The sequence below is a fragment of the Acanthochromis polyacanthus genome, chromosome 8, assembly GCF_021347895.1.
Source record: "Acanthochromis polyacanthus isolate Apoly-LR-REF ecotype Palm Island chromosome 8, KAUST_Apoly_ChrSc, whole genome shotgun sequence".
Classification (NCBI taxonomy): domain Eukaryota; kingdom Metazoa; phylum Chordata; class Actinopteri; family Pomacentridae; genus Acanthochromis; species Acanthochromis polyacanthus.
The window spans coordinates 23,805,065-23,818,134 of NC_067120.1; the positions used below are offsets into that span (position 1 = coordinate 23,805,065).

The 13,070-nt window shown below is 40.7% G+C and overlaps 1 protein-coding gene across 1 annotated transcript; it reads left to right on the forward strand.

The window, feature by feature from the left end:
* The first annotated feature begins 4,328 nt into the window (after positions 1-4,328).
* Positions 4,329-9,806, forward strand: cav2 (caveolin 2). Its single transcript, XM_022216483.2, has 3 exons — positions 4,329-4,892; positions 5,153-5,340; positions 7,398-9,806. The coding sequence occupies exons 1-3, from the start codon at positions 4,743-4,745 to the stop codon at positions 7,546-7,548; spliced, it is 489 nt and encodes a 162-aa protein (XP_022072175.1). The 5' UTR covers positions 4,329-4,742; the 3' UTR covers positions 7,549-9,806.
* The last annotated feature ends 3,264 nt before the right edge of the window (positions 9,807-13,070 follow it).

The following is a 13,070-nucleotide window of genomic DNA, read 5'->3' on the forward strand; positions in this document are numbered from 1 at the left end:
AGTGTGATTACATTGTATACTGAACAACTAAAAAGACAACACGCTGGTGACACTCAAATGTAAAGTTGGCTCACGAAATTTTCTGGCTGACCCCAAACTTTTGAACAGTAGTGTATGTGATCTGAAAACGTCAGTGTGAAGCCCCTACTTTATTTATAAGGAATCCTTCTCTACAAGATTAATATTTTTGACTTGAGGCTGGTATAACAGGAATCAAAACAATTAGGTTCTACATGTTGTGATTCTTCAGCTAGTATTTATTTTTGGACAGACCCACATCTGTAGCCTTATTAGGCTTGGCTCTAGAAGGCACTAAAATCTTGTTACAGTCTCCTCATGCCATTGGTATCCAAACTGTAACACAAACTAAAGCCAACAACTTCCTCTGCTACTCTTTCTTTCACACACTCGCATACTCTCATGTCAACACTGTCCTCTCACCCCTCCTCACCCTCAGGCCAACCAGCCCACCCCTCCCATCACTGAATGCTTGTCTGTCAGAATCGCCCTCTGTGTGTTAATCCAGGAGGATTGTGGTGTTGTATTGTTGCTGTGTTCACAGCTCGGGATCACTCTGATTGCTCTGAATGCTCAGCATCCCTCTGCTCTGTCCTGCTGTGTTTCTGCTTTGCTGTGTCTCTCTGTCCTGGCCTACTTTCATTGTCTCTCTGTGTCAGTTCCAGGCCAAACAAAAGAGGTTGTTGTTTACAAATTGCCCATCGATGGGCCGGATGCTGGACCTGCCGCATCAACAAATGAGATGCAAAGTGCAGGACAGCTGGCAGACTGGCCTTTCAGTAAGACGAGCATATTGCAGGGACGGAGGTGTTCTTAAGAAAAAATGTGCACTCAAAGACAACAGAAAGTTTTATTTAAATAAGAGTTTGCTATGTTTGTAACCAACCAGACAATCTAAGTTTTAGCTCTAGTTTTGATTGATGTGAATAAATGAAAAAAAGAATTTGGGTTTCTGCAGGAGCTGCACAGTAGCTTGGTGGTCAGCACTTCCACCTTGCAGCTTAAAGATCCAAGGTTCGTGTCCCTGCCTTCCCAGAATCTTTCTGCAAGGAGTTTGCATGTTCTCCTTGTGCATGCATGGTTTTTCTCTGGCTTCCTCCCACAGTCCAATAACATGCTGATGTTAACTGGTGATTCTAAATTGTCCACGAGTGTGAAGTGTTAATGTGTTTATTTGCCTCTATATGTAGGCCTGTGACAGACTGGTGGCCTGTCCAGAGTGTCCCCTGTCTTCACTCTAAGTCAGCTGGGGACCCACTGTAATCCTAATGAGGACTAAGCGGTGTATAGATGATGGATGGATGGATGGTTTTCTGCAGCCTCTGCCACTGTTTGCTTGTCAACACTGATATCCAAAAGAGATGCGTTCCGCTCCGCTACATTTTCTGTAAATACAAGTCTTAAGTAGCCTACGGGCTTTTTAGAAATTTCTCTTCTGAAGACTTGAAGACACAATTTTACACTATGCTTCACAGAAAAATGTTGCAGCTTTCACCGAGTGCATATTTCTGACTGCAGTAGTAGCAATAAATGGATTTAAAATTGACTTGAATATTTACTTTCAACTTTTTTTTAAACAGTTTCAGACATTTTTCTTGACTCTACAGAATGAGATCGAGATGTATAAACATACAATGTGGAGAGATGCAGCATACACATGTAGCACTAAGTCATGTTTAGGAAATACACTTTCATCTAACATAGAAATCTGATATCACTTATGGAATTGATTTTATTTTGCATGTTTTCCAATTAGCATCTCCCAAGAATGTACAGACATTTCAGAATATCATAGTATTTGGTGAACCACACCCCTCACCAACATTCAAGTTTTGCTTCAGTGACAGCAGCAATTGAAATGCCATAGACTTGGTAATCCCAGCCGAATGAAAATGTGCTAAAGAGCTTCTTGTCATGTCTAGAGCCTCAAAGAGGTTCAGTGTGGTTCAGGTCAGGTGACTGTGGTGGAAAATCCATGATAGTCAGCACTCCTTGGTTTTCAAGTCAACGCTTTGAGGTGTGTTTGGGCTCATTATCCTGCTGCAATATGATTCCTTCTCCACAAAGCTGTCAGTCAGAAGGTGGAGCACATCTCTAAAGAATGGAGAGCTGTTTCCTCATAACCAGGGTGGAGTTGACTCGCTGATGAATCAGCATGTTTCTCTGTGGGTTTGATAAACTCTAACCTGAATTCATGGGTGAATATGACTTCTTTTTCCATCAACTATTGTGAAATGCTGCTATGTTGCAGCCCAGCAGCAGATTAGGGACCTTCCTCTGAACCATGACCGCTTCTGGCTGGACTTTTGCTGTTTGGAGCCTTACGAACTTTAATTATCAAATTCTGTATTTGTTATAATGGTGCAGTGAACAAAGCATGACTTATGTATCTTCTGATGGAGTGCTGTCTTTTGGTATGCCTGATCCTGATGTGGATACAGCTGATCCAGTTTCTACATGGTGTTTTAGAGCCCCATGCACCTCTGCTTTAGAAGCTTTCAGTCCAACCATGATACGATGCTGGACAAGCTCCTCTTGTTCAGAGTAACAATCTGATGCTTTGACATAGCTATGACGCCATGCTTCCTATTGTCAAAATGTTACTTAGTTAGCAATTTTCTGTTGGAATTCTGTCCTATTGCTAACAGGTAAATAACTGGCTGCAGATTGAATTAGGTTCAAGTAGCCTCTGATGTGTCAGATTCAGCTGATTTCATTTAAATGTTGCTTCAAAGGAGGAATAAAACTTGAGGAGATCTGACATTTTCAACATGGTCACTGTCAATCAATTGCTGGCCTAATAGCACCAAATTGTTTGAATGTTATTGTTAAACATATAAGACAATTTAACAGTTTTCTGATGTGGTCTTACACTGTATAGATGCTCCCTAACAAAATACACAGGCACACAGATTATTAATAAAACTGGACTCCAATATCATATATCTGCTAAGAGGAACAGTCCTGAAAACACACTGTATAATGACTCACTACCTTTTCTATTAACTGATATTATAATCATCTACAATAATGGATTTACAAGGATCATCAAAATATACAACATGTTGCCGAGAGATCACCATGTCAGACCTCTGTCCTCTGAAACTGTAAATCATCTCCATGTGAAACACCAGCCGCCTGAGGAAAATGTCTTCCTGTTGTGGTTCCTATTTAGACATCTGAAGACCTGCAGTTATTCTAACAATGTTGGCTGGTCGGTGGGTTCAGAACATGAAACAGTCGGACTGCAATAAATCCATGCAAACTGAAAACCAAAGAAAGATGTGTGGTAAATCAACTCAACAGGTAGAGCAGTGTGTTCAGCTATAGCAAGACTAATAAGCAGCTTTTATAGTTACAAACTGTGGTGAAAATAAACATGTGGTGCTTCTTTCCAAAACACAAGGCCTGGAGGAAATTGTTAACTGGTGATTTCTGTACAATAATTCAAGTACCGGTGTTAGATTTTCCAAAGTACGATGCTAGAAAAAAAGAGTGGCTTAATCTAACGAACCACTTCTCAAGGAGATTGGTTTCTCAGCAGCGAATAACTGGGCATTTGGGCTTCAAATGTTTTGAAAATTAGACCCTCTCTTTTACAATGTTTTGCTCCATATTCATCAATAATAGATAATAAACTATCATAGGACTGATTGTCTCAGCTTAAACACCAGGGGTGCAGTTTTTAATATGTTTTATTTGTTATTTGTTAACCCTATTCTAATCACAGTAACAGGGCTGCTAATCCATGTTAATGTTAGCTTTTGCTTGACAAAATTACTTTTGTAAAAAATTTAAGAAAAATGCAAAATGAATATGTTTTATCCTGATAATTTGCAGGGTTGCATTAGTCTGAGTGAGACATTCAATCAAGGCTGACAATGAAAATATGAAAAATAGAGGACAGGACTCATTCTTTTGGAAAATTGTTTGATGATGTTAATTCCAGCATATCATGTGATTCACTGTTTTCTTCTTCTTCTACCAGCTAAAAAGGTTATGCTAACAGGGTTGTGTGCATGTTGTGGGACACATGTTCCATGTATGATAATTATGATTTAAAATATTATGTTGATTTAAAAAAAAAAATCTTTCCACAATTTCAAGAGACATCAGTGAGAAAAAAAAATCCAAAAAAATGAGATTTAAATTTCATTTTAACGGTCTTATTTGAGATTCAATTTGGTCATCAGAGAGGTGGAATGAGAGAAAAATGGCGTTTAAGAGGGAACTCCAGATTTATGTGGCATTTTAAAAATAATTTTCAAACATTCTTTCTCCGAGTTTGTTTGTTTTTTTTAATTTGGTCTCAGAACAAGTAAATTTACCCAACAACTGCATGTTTTAGACTTTTGTACATGGATTATTTAAAATTTGATGGGTAAAATGTAAAATGTCCCCCAATTCTGGAATGAGCCAACTAAATAAGAACAAAAATAGTCTTGTAGGTATTAATCACATTCAATCACATGGCTGTAAACGACTGGTGTGTTCAGCTGGCACCAAACTGTGGGCCAAGATGACCGGAGGCCAGTTCCTTGCACAGTAGTGTCTCTCATCACTGAGCTCATGAAGCGGTGTGGGGAAGTGACTTGGAGCTTGTTGTGTCTCTTCGGCCCTACGCTGCGCTGCTTTCCATACGGGGCGGGGTGCCGCTCAGTCCGGCGCACAGCGCAGAGCGCACCGTGACCAGCTGCTCTCCCTGCACCGTCTGACTCGACAACATGGGTCTAGAGAAGGAGAAATCGGACACAAGTATAATTATGGACGAAGATGAGTTCACCAGGTCGATAGAGCCCATTCTATCCAAGCAGGGGAAGGTGTACGCAGCGGCGCAGGACCGAGATCCAAACGACATCAACGCGCATTTGAAGGTAAAGTCGGTGCATTGTGTGGTTCTTTCAGTGAAACTACAGAAGATATTAGCCGCCCAGATTAATTATCACTTACTTTACACCCTTATTGTAACCTTTTAGTTATCGGGAACAAACGGTGAGATTGGTAATCTGCCGCATGAATACCTGGAAGTCGCCGCCTGCGCGTTAAATCCATCATCTCCAAACAAGCTCCTGCCAGATTTACTGCTTATTTTCAAAGCGAATTGTTTGCGCCCTGACTTTTTTTCATCTGACAGGTGGGTTTTGAGGATGTCATCGCGGAGCCAATTTCCACGCACAGCTTCGACAGAGTGTGGATAGGAAGCCACGCCGCCTTCGAGCTGGTCAAATTCATCTTTTACCGCCTGCTGACCACGCTGCTGGCTGTGCCCATGGCTTTCATCCTCGGACTTGTCTTCGGAGTGCTCAGCTGCATTCATATCTGGTAAGAAGAAGAAGCTCCTCTAACCTGCAGGACTCTGTTCGGTGCTGTTGGGCTTCCCTGGCACAGTCTCCTCACACTATTTTTTAAGTAAACACCACACAGACCTGGAGCATCTGAGTGATGCCATAGAGGTGGAAAATCATTAAACTTCAAAGTGAATGAAACTTCCAGTGAACATATTAGAAGACTTTTCTATTCTCAAAAGATATAAAGTAATGCGAAGACCAAAAACCCACATAAATATGACACTGAAGACACATTGTAACTTCCATACACTGATTGCATAATTATGATGCAAAAAAGATGTGTAATATATTTTAAAGACTGGTTACATAAAATAAAGTCTTGCTATGGGGACCAAAAGGAAAGTTTAAATCTCTGGGTACATTACATGAGCATTATGTTATTTTTCCTCAGCAGCCACTGCTGTCTGCTTGTTCTGGCTCTTTAGACAAACATTGACTGAAGTTATTTTTACAGTTAAGGTCACATGCAGCATAGTATTGAAACCTGTTGTTCGCATTTTCTTTTCATACCTTATTTGGGGAATTACGTCATGCATGTGTCCACTTTGCATGGAGTTAAACCAGGTGCTTCCAGGTATTTGAGAAAGACACGCACAGCCCAAAGAGTCCATTTATTAACACTTTATGAAACAACACGTTATGCTCAGATGTAAGCACTCTATGGAAAGTTGAGAGGAATGTCGAGTTCCACTGGTAGTGGGGGGAAAAAATGTCCCATGCCTTTTGCCAGATAGATGGCATTCGAGCAGCAATTGAAGCCTATTTTCAGACCAGAGTGGGACATTCTTCAGATAAACATGCAGCGGTACAGAGTAACTTCTGCATGACCTTTCACCAAGCTGAGGTCACGAGCTCAGGAGGAAGTCAGTCGTCACAGGTATTCATCAGTACAGGACCAAGCAGTGATACAGAGGTGGTCAATGCATCTGGAATGTCAGGGTGGGAGATCACACAGAGAGGGGCTGCTTCAGAGGACTCAACTTTTACACTCATAGAATACAGCAAAACGAGCTGAGGAATGTAACGAAACAATAAAATACACTTTTTTATAGCTTTTCTCCAACAAACCAGCTTACAGAAGATACAATACAGCAGCTGATAAGATTATAGAAATACCAGACAAGAATTTTAAGCATTCTTCCATCCATTCATTATCTATACATCGCGTGATCCTCATTAGAGTCCCAGCAGGGCTGTCGTCTATCCCAGCTGACTTAGGGTGAAGGCAGGGGACACCCTGGACAGGTCAGCCGTCTATCACAGGCCTACATATACAGACAAACAGTCACACTAACATTCACACAATTTAGAATCACCGATTAACCTCAGCATGTTTTTGAACTATGGGAAGAAGGCCGGAATACCTGGAGAAAACCCACACATGTGCAGGGAGAACCTACAAACTTCATGCAGAAAGATCCCGGGAAGGCAGGGACGCAAACCAGGGATCCTCTAGCTGTAAGGCGAAAGTGCTAACCATGGATATACTGTGCAAGCCAGCTTTAAACATCCATCCATCCATTCTCTACACTGCTTTATCCTCACTAGGGTCGCGGGGGGTGCTGGAGCCTGTCACAGCTGACTCGGGCGAAGGCAGGGGACACCCTGGACAGGTCACCAGTCTGTCGCAGGGCTACATATACAGACAGACAATCACACTCACATTCACACCTACGGGCAATTTAGAGTAGCCAATTAACCTCAGCATATTTTTGGACTGTGGGAGGAAGCCGGAGTACCCGGAGAAAACCCACGCATGCACAGGGAGAACATGGAAACTCCATGCAGAAAGATCCCAGGCCCAGACCAGGATTGAACCGGGGATCTTCTTGCTGCAAGGAGAAAGTGCTAACCACTACTCCACTGTGCAGCCCAGCTTTAAACATAATTATAGAAAATACACATGTTCAATTTGGGATGAAACATCATATAAAACTGTGCTGTGGTTGAGAAGAAGTTTTTAAGAAGCAGTAAAATTCATGACTGAAATTGAAATTTCACCAAAGTGACCCTTTGACCTCGTCCTTCCAGGCTGGTGATGCCGGTGATCCAGAGCTTCATGATGGTGCTACCGTCGGTCCAGATAGTGTGGAGGAGTCTGACGGACATGTTCGTCACTCCGCTCTTCCACAGCATGGGGAAGGTCCTGTCCTCCATTCAGGTTAAAACTACAGAGAACTGACACAGACACCTTTCTGTCCCCAAGGAGAAAGATAACGTAGGGCAGACTGGAGTCCATGGAAAAAGAGCGAATGATGCTAGTGGAATACATGAGCTCTTACAAAGTAAAATATGAAATCCTGAAGAATCATGTACAACGGACAAACAAAGGTTGAAAAAATTTCAGATTATAGCCGTAAGGGCTGAGTTTTCATAGCAGGTCCTGTGAATTAGGGAAAACATATCAAATTGAGTTAAATTGCTCTGAAAAGCTTTGGACATTTATGACACAGTCAGCATCATTTCATTGACTTTATTTGAGTGTTTCCGACTTTACAAAGAGCTCACGTGTCCCACTCAAAATTGAGTTGCTTGGCTGATTGTGACCCCCTATTCCATTTGTCATTCCATTCCTTTGCAGCTGACAGAGTGGTGGAATTACTGTTGCTAAGGCTAACATACTTACTGCTGACTTGCTGAGAGATGTAATATTTCTGCTTTTTATATATATATTTTTTTGTATATATTGCCAAGCATTCAGCGAGAAGTTGAATGTAATGAAGTGAATTAGAGTAGACAGTCTGCTAGAGAGTAGATTATTTGAATATTAAATGCTGAGATGCGGCTTGTTGCACATTTTGCAGGCTTATTTTACTGTATCTGCTGTGTTGACCTCACAGTGCATCAGCAATAATATTGGGCATTTGCTTGTATATGGACCTAACTGTTATTTAACTGTGTCAAAGGAAGTGTCGTTGTAGATCATCTAGGAGGGGGCTCTCTAATTTATTACATATGCAACAAGCAGTTCTTGATTGGCAAACAGTGACAGAGGAGGATTTCTCTGCAGTGTGATGAAGGCGTTCCACATCTTGTACTGTGTTTGGCTGAAGCCTCGGTTGAACTGAGACTGTGGTACTCGCCATTTAGAGGTTCTTTTTTGTTTTCTATAGTCCTGCAAATCTGGAGGATTCAGAAAACAATATGGTTTTTACTTTTTTGCCATGGTGTTGCTTAAATACTTGTTTCCCTGCGCAGCTCCCTCTTGTAGTGTGCTCTACTTTCTTAAAATATCTCACTGATTATTAATTTAGCCACGGAAAACCTCATCTCTGCATGTCAAAGTCAGGTATTAAGCTTTTTTTTTTTTTTAAATAATCCCTTCCTGCCCTAAAATAGCTAAGATGCTTCCTATAGAATGTGACTATCTGGAAAGGCCCTCTGTCTCTGTACTCCCTGCTGGTCCAGCTCACCTATGATTCTGCACAAACTCTAAAACTACTCTTTGCTTCATGATGATAAATTGTAGTGCTGGTGTGTTTCAGCTGTGCAGGTCTAAACCAGAAACAGATTCTTAGGAAAATATTTTTTAAGTTTTAAGTTTAGAGGGTGATATAGAAAGAATCATTGTAACAGTTAGAGAGCAGAGTTGCTCACTAATACTGATCTATGCATTTTGGTGAGTTGATGAGAGGAGACCTTGATATTTAGAGTTGCATTAATTCTTTGTTTTGATCTTTTACAGACTAAAATTTAAAAAAAAAAAACCACACCTGAATACCTTTGACAGCAAGGAGTTGTACATCCAGCCATTGCTGAGCAATATGAGCATTAATATGGAACTGTGTTTCTGCTCTACTTTTCACTCCTTTAAAACATCTGAAGCTAGTTACTGACTGTATCTGTTTAAGGTTTGGTGCCAGACAGACAGTGGATTTACTCAACCCAAAAGATGGACAAACCTCTCTGATGTCACCCAAACTCAGAACCAGCAAGCCTGCTGGATCCAGTTTACTGTTTGTAGCAGGTGATCATTCAGATTTTCCCACAAAGAGGAAGCACATCCAGCAGATTGCATTTAAGATTAAAGCTACATTTGCATCACAGTTTTAACTTGTTACTCATGCAGGCTAACCAGCTGAACCTCTACACCAAACTGCAGTTGGAAAATGGGTCATGTCATGTTTTGTTTTCATCTGTTCAGCCTTGTGTGCAATTCTGCAGCTCTTGGAGGATTTTTAAGGTAGGGTTGTGCAATAGTGGAAGACAGGTGTGAGGCTGAGGCTTTATTCATTCATTCTTTGATGGCTTCCATTTTAGGCAAAAGATCATAAATATGACAATATTGCTTTTATCAGTTTGGATTTCCTTTTATGGAACCTTTTTGACTCTTGCTTTCCCCTGACTTGATGGACTCATTTTGGAACTGAAACTCTTTTATTTTAACAAGCCAAATGTGTACTTCACGACCAAAATAAAGACAATTTTTCCTGAAGGTAATTTTTCTGCGTGTGGTTTCTTCTTTCTGTCACAGGAGATGAGTGTGGTTGGGATGTGCAGCTGAGTGCCAGAAAGGTCTCGTAAATCACTTTGCTGAGATTGCATAAGACACTTTCCTATACAAAGATGAGCTATGGGTCGATGGAACATGACCTGAGGCTTCGCTCCAACACCTGCAGGCCTGCACAACATTCACACCTCACCTACATCGCTGCACACAATCTTTCCTCAGCAGCACAGTTTTATGATGTCCTGTACTGTGTGCACGGACCTTACTGTCTTATAATGCCAGACAGATTGCTCTGCTGCATCCTCCTTCAGCACTAAATGCCTGCTATTATCTTCAGTAGTGTTCAGTTCACCAAAGACAGGAGTCTTCTGTTCTTGTTGTTCTTTTAAAAGTGCTTATCAACAGTTGCTTTTCTTTATCAATGACCATCACATCCAATACATACACTGTACTGGTACGATGTAGTGGCTAAGAATCATCTGAGAGCAAAATCTCCTGCAGCCTAACTGCAAATCAGCGTTAGCTGTGATTGAATTTGAACATCAAAAAAATGTTTTTGATGTGCAGATTTGCCTTGCGTGAAGTTCAGCTTCTCTGTCACGTGTTGCTGCTTGCAACTGGAAAACAGTAACAGCTAGCCAATTACAGGCCAGCCTGAAACAGAACAGCATGGTGTGTTTAATTAAAATGACAATTAGGTGACATGAATTCACTGGCATTGTTTTCTGGTATGTTACAGTCACGAAAATCTGCAAAAACTCTCAAAACTTCTAATGGGCACCCTGATATTGGAAATTCAGTGATACACAAAAAATCATTGGGGTTCAAGACATGCTGCTATAAATACTACTATTATATGGCTACTGGCTGTTCTGATGTTAAGAGAACCATCCTGAGAGACTTTCAGGAACTCCAATGTAATCCAAAAATTATGGTCCTGTACAGCTAAACTGCATTCTCAGTTACGCTATCAAAATTCTGTTATTTTTTAAAAATCAAACCACATAGTTTTTGTGCCTAAATCTAACCAAACAATCAGATAAAAACAGAAATAAACAAGAAAAACACTCAGAGAGCACAATACTCTGCCAAGGCTGCTCAGTCGTTTCCAACAGATGAAATCTTTTAACAAAAAATGACCTTCCATTGAGCACAGAGCCCTTGTTCAACATGGTCCATGCCAACCTGGGTTAAAAGATAACTTTTCAGATTTTGTGACAAATTCTTATTATTTATCTTTATTTTGTTGTTGGCAATGAAACAAGGTGGTTATTACAATTCTGTCATGGTCATGGTGATGCACTTTTTGGCTTTTTTCTGTCCTCTATTCTTGTGTGCAATGCGGCATGCCAAACATGCGGGCCCCTTCGACACATATGAAAACCCATGTGGAATACATCCCAGCTACGCCACTGAGCACAGGTGTGTGTTATACTTGTGTACGTTATGCACGGATACTGAATCCTAAATATGTAGCGGGCGCCGGGAATTAATCGAACTTGGAAACACCCTCACAATTAAATCAATTGCTCCTCGTATAATTTCCTACAGATAAGTCCCGATAAGTCCGCAGCAGTAGATTTGTAGGATCGCAATCGTGATCGTCAGCAGGCAGCTGACGTCGTGTTCAGTTGTAGTCATAGCTACAATAATGCCATGCCGCTATCTCGCAATGACACAGAAATCTGAAACAAATCCATGGATCTTGACTATAAGCTGCATCACTGCCAAAATCTAATCACCTGGTCCTTGTGTCATTTCTGACCTTCCCTGAAAATATCATCTAAATCCGTTTGTCTGTTATTGAGTAATGTTGCTAACAGACAGACAAAGAGACAGACAAACGTACGCCAATCCTCACAGAACTCCACTTTGTTCTTTAGCAGAGTAAAAAGAAGTGAAACTTAGGTTCTCCTCCTGGGTGAAAGTCTTTTTGCCTACTTTTGCCTCCATCCTCACTTCCTGTCCTCCAAAGTGGAATTCAAATTAGAAGCCTTTCCTACTCTGTGACAGTGTAATTTTAAAGAGGGAAAATAGGCTTCTTTTGAAATATAAATGAAAATACGGTTCAGTTGTGTTTAGTTGCTGACCCTGACCTTTGACCTCTGGCCTTCCCCCCACAATCATTTGCAGTATAGTAGCAATGATAATAATAATGATGTGATAGAACAAACTACCGATACGACTTCAGCAGACACCGTTTTTCCATTAATATTATTCTTCCTGCTGAAGCTAGTGTTGCAACAGTACTGATATTACATGATGTAATTTACATCACTTATGCTGTGACTGTAGAAGATACCTCTGTCACTACTATGTGACTGCTAAGCATGCCACTGTTGTAACAACATCTGTAAAAATGTACTACACATTCTGTTACTACCTCTCCTGCCACTGAGACTCCTGCCAGATGGCTGTTTCTCAATATTCCACCAGTTAGCACAGACAGACGGACAGTCTCTGTATGATAGTCAGATGCTCTTTTTCATCTTTGTGATAGTTAGATTACATTCTGTGTGCAGGCAAGTGGCCACTGACACCAAATCACATGTCCTCTGCAGTGTGCAAATGAGTCAGAGTCAATTCTCTGTGGTTCTGTAACCATAGTTACTGTGTACACACATTACAGTTTGGGGTTGTTTTAAGTTTTTCTGCACTTCTCTTCATTGCTTATTGTGCTATGCTTTTTTTTTTTTTTACTGTTTAATTATGTTATTATTGTTGCAGCACTTTATTAATGTGTAAATTCATATGTGTAATATGCAAGCAACTTTTTACAACTGACTTGGCTCTGAGTAATTTTGGTTCCTATCTGCCATTGTTTATTATTATTGGGACAGATGTAGGTGGAACATGTGATCCAGAGGCTGAGGTCAAGTATATACTGTCCTTGTTTATTGGTGCTGAAGAGTATTCTTAAGGAAACTGTTGACTGTTTCAGCGCCCACATAAGAGCCTATACAGCCTACACTACTGTTCAACAGTTTCGGGTCACCCAGGCAATTCTATGTTTTCAATGAAAACTCACCATTAGAACACAGGAGTGATTGTTGTTGGAAATGGGCCTCTGTACCCCTATGTAGATATTCCATTAAAAATCAGCCGTTTCCAGTTTCAATAGTCATTTACTACATTAACGATGTCTAGACTGTATTTCTGATTAATTTAATGTTATCTTCATTGAACAAAAATGGCTTTTCTTTCAAAAATAACGAAATTTTTAAGTGACCCCAAACTTTTGAACAGCAGCATAC

Excerpts from the sequence above, each read along its gene's own strand:
- cav2 (XM_022216483.2), top strand. The coding sequence starts at position 4,743 with ATGGGTCTAGAGAAGGAGAAATCGGACACAAGTATAATTATGGACGAA. Across the intron at positions 4,893-5,152 it reads ACATCAACGCGCATTTGAAG|GTGGGTTTTGAGGATGTCAT; the intron begins GTAAAGTCGGTG and ends TTCATCTGACAG. Across the intron at positions 5,341-7,397 it reads CTCAGCTGCATTCATATCTG|GCTGGTGATGCCGGTGATCC; the intron begins GTAAGAAGAAGA and ends TCGTCCTTCCAG.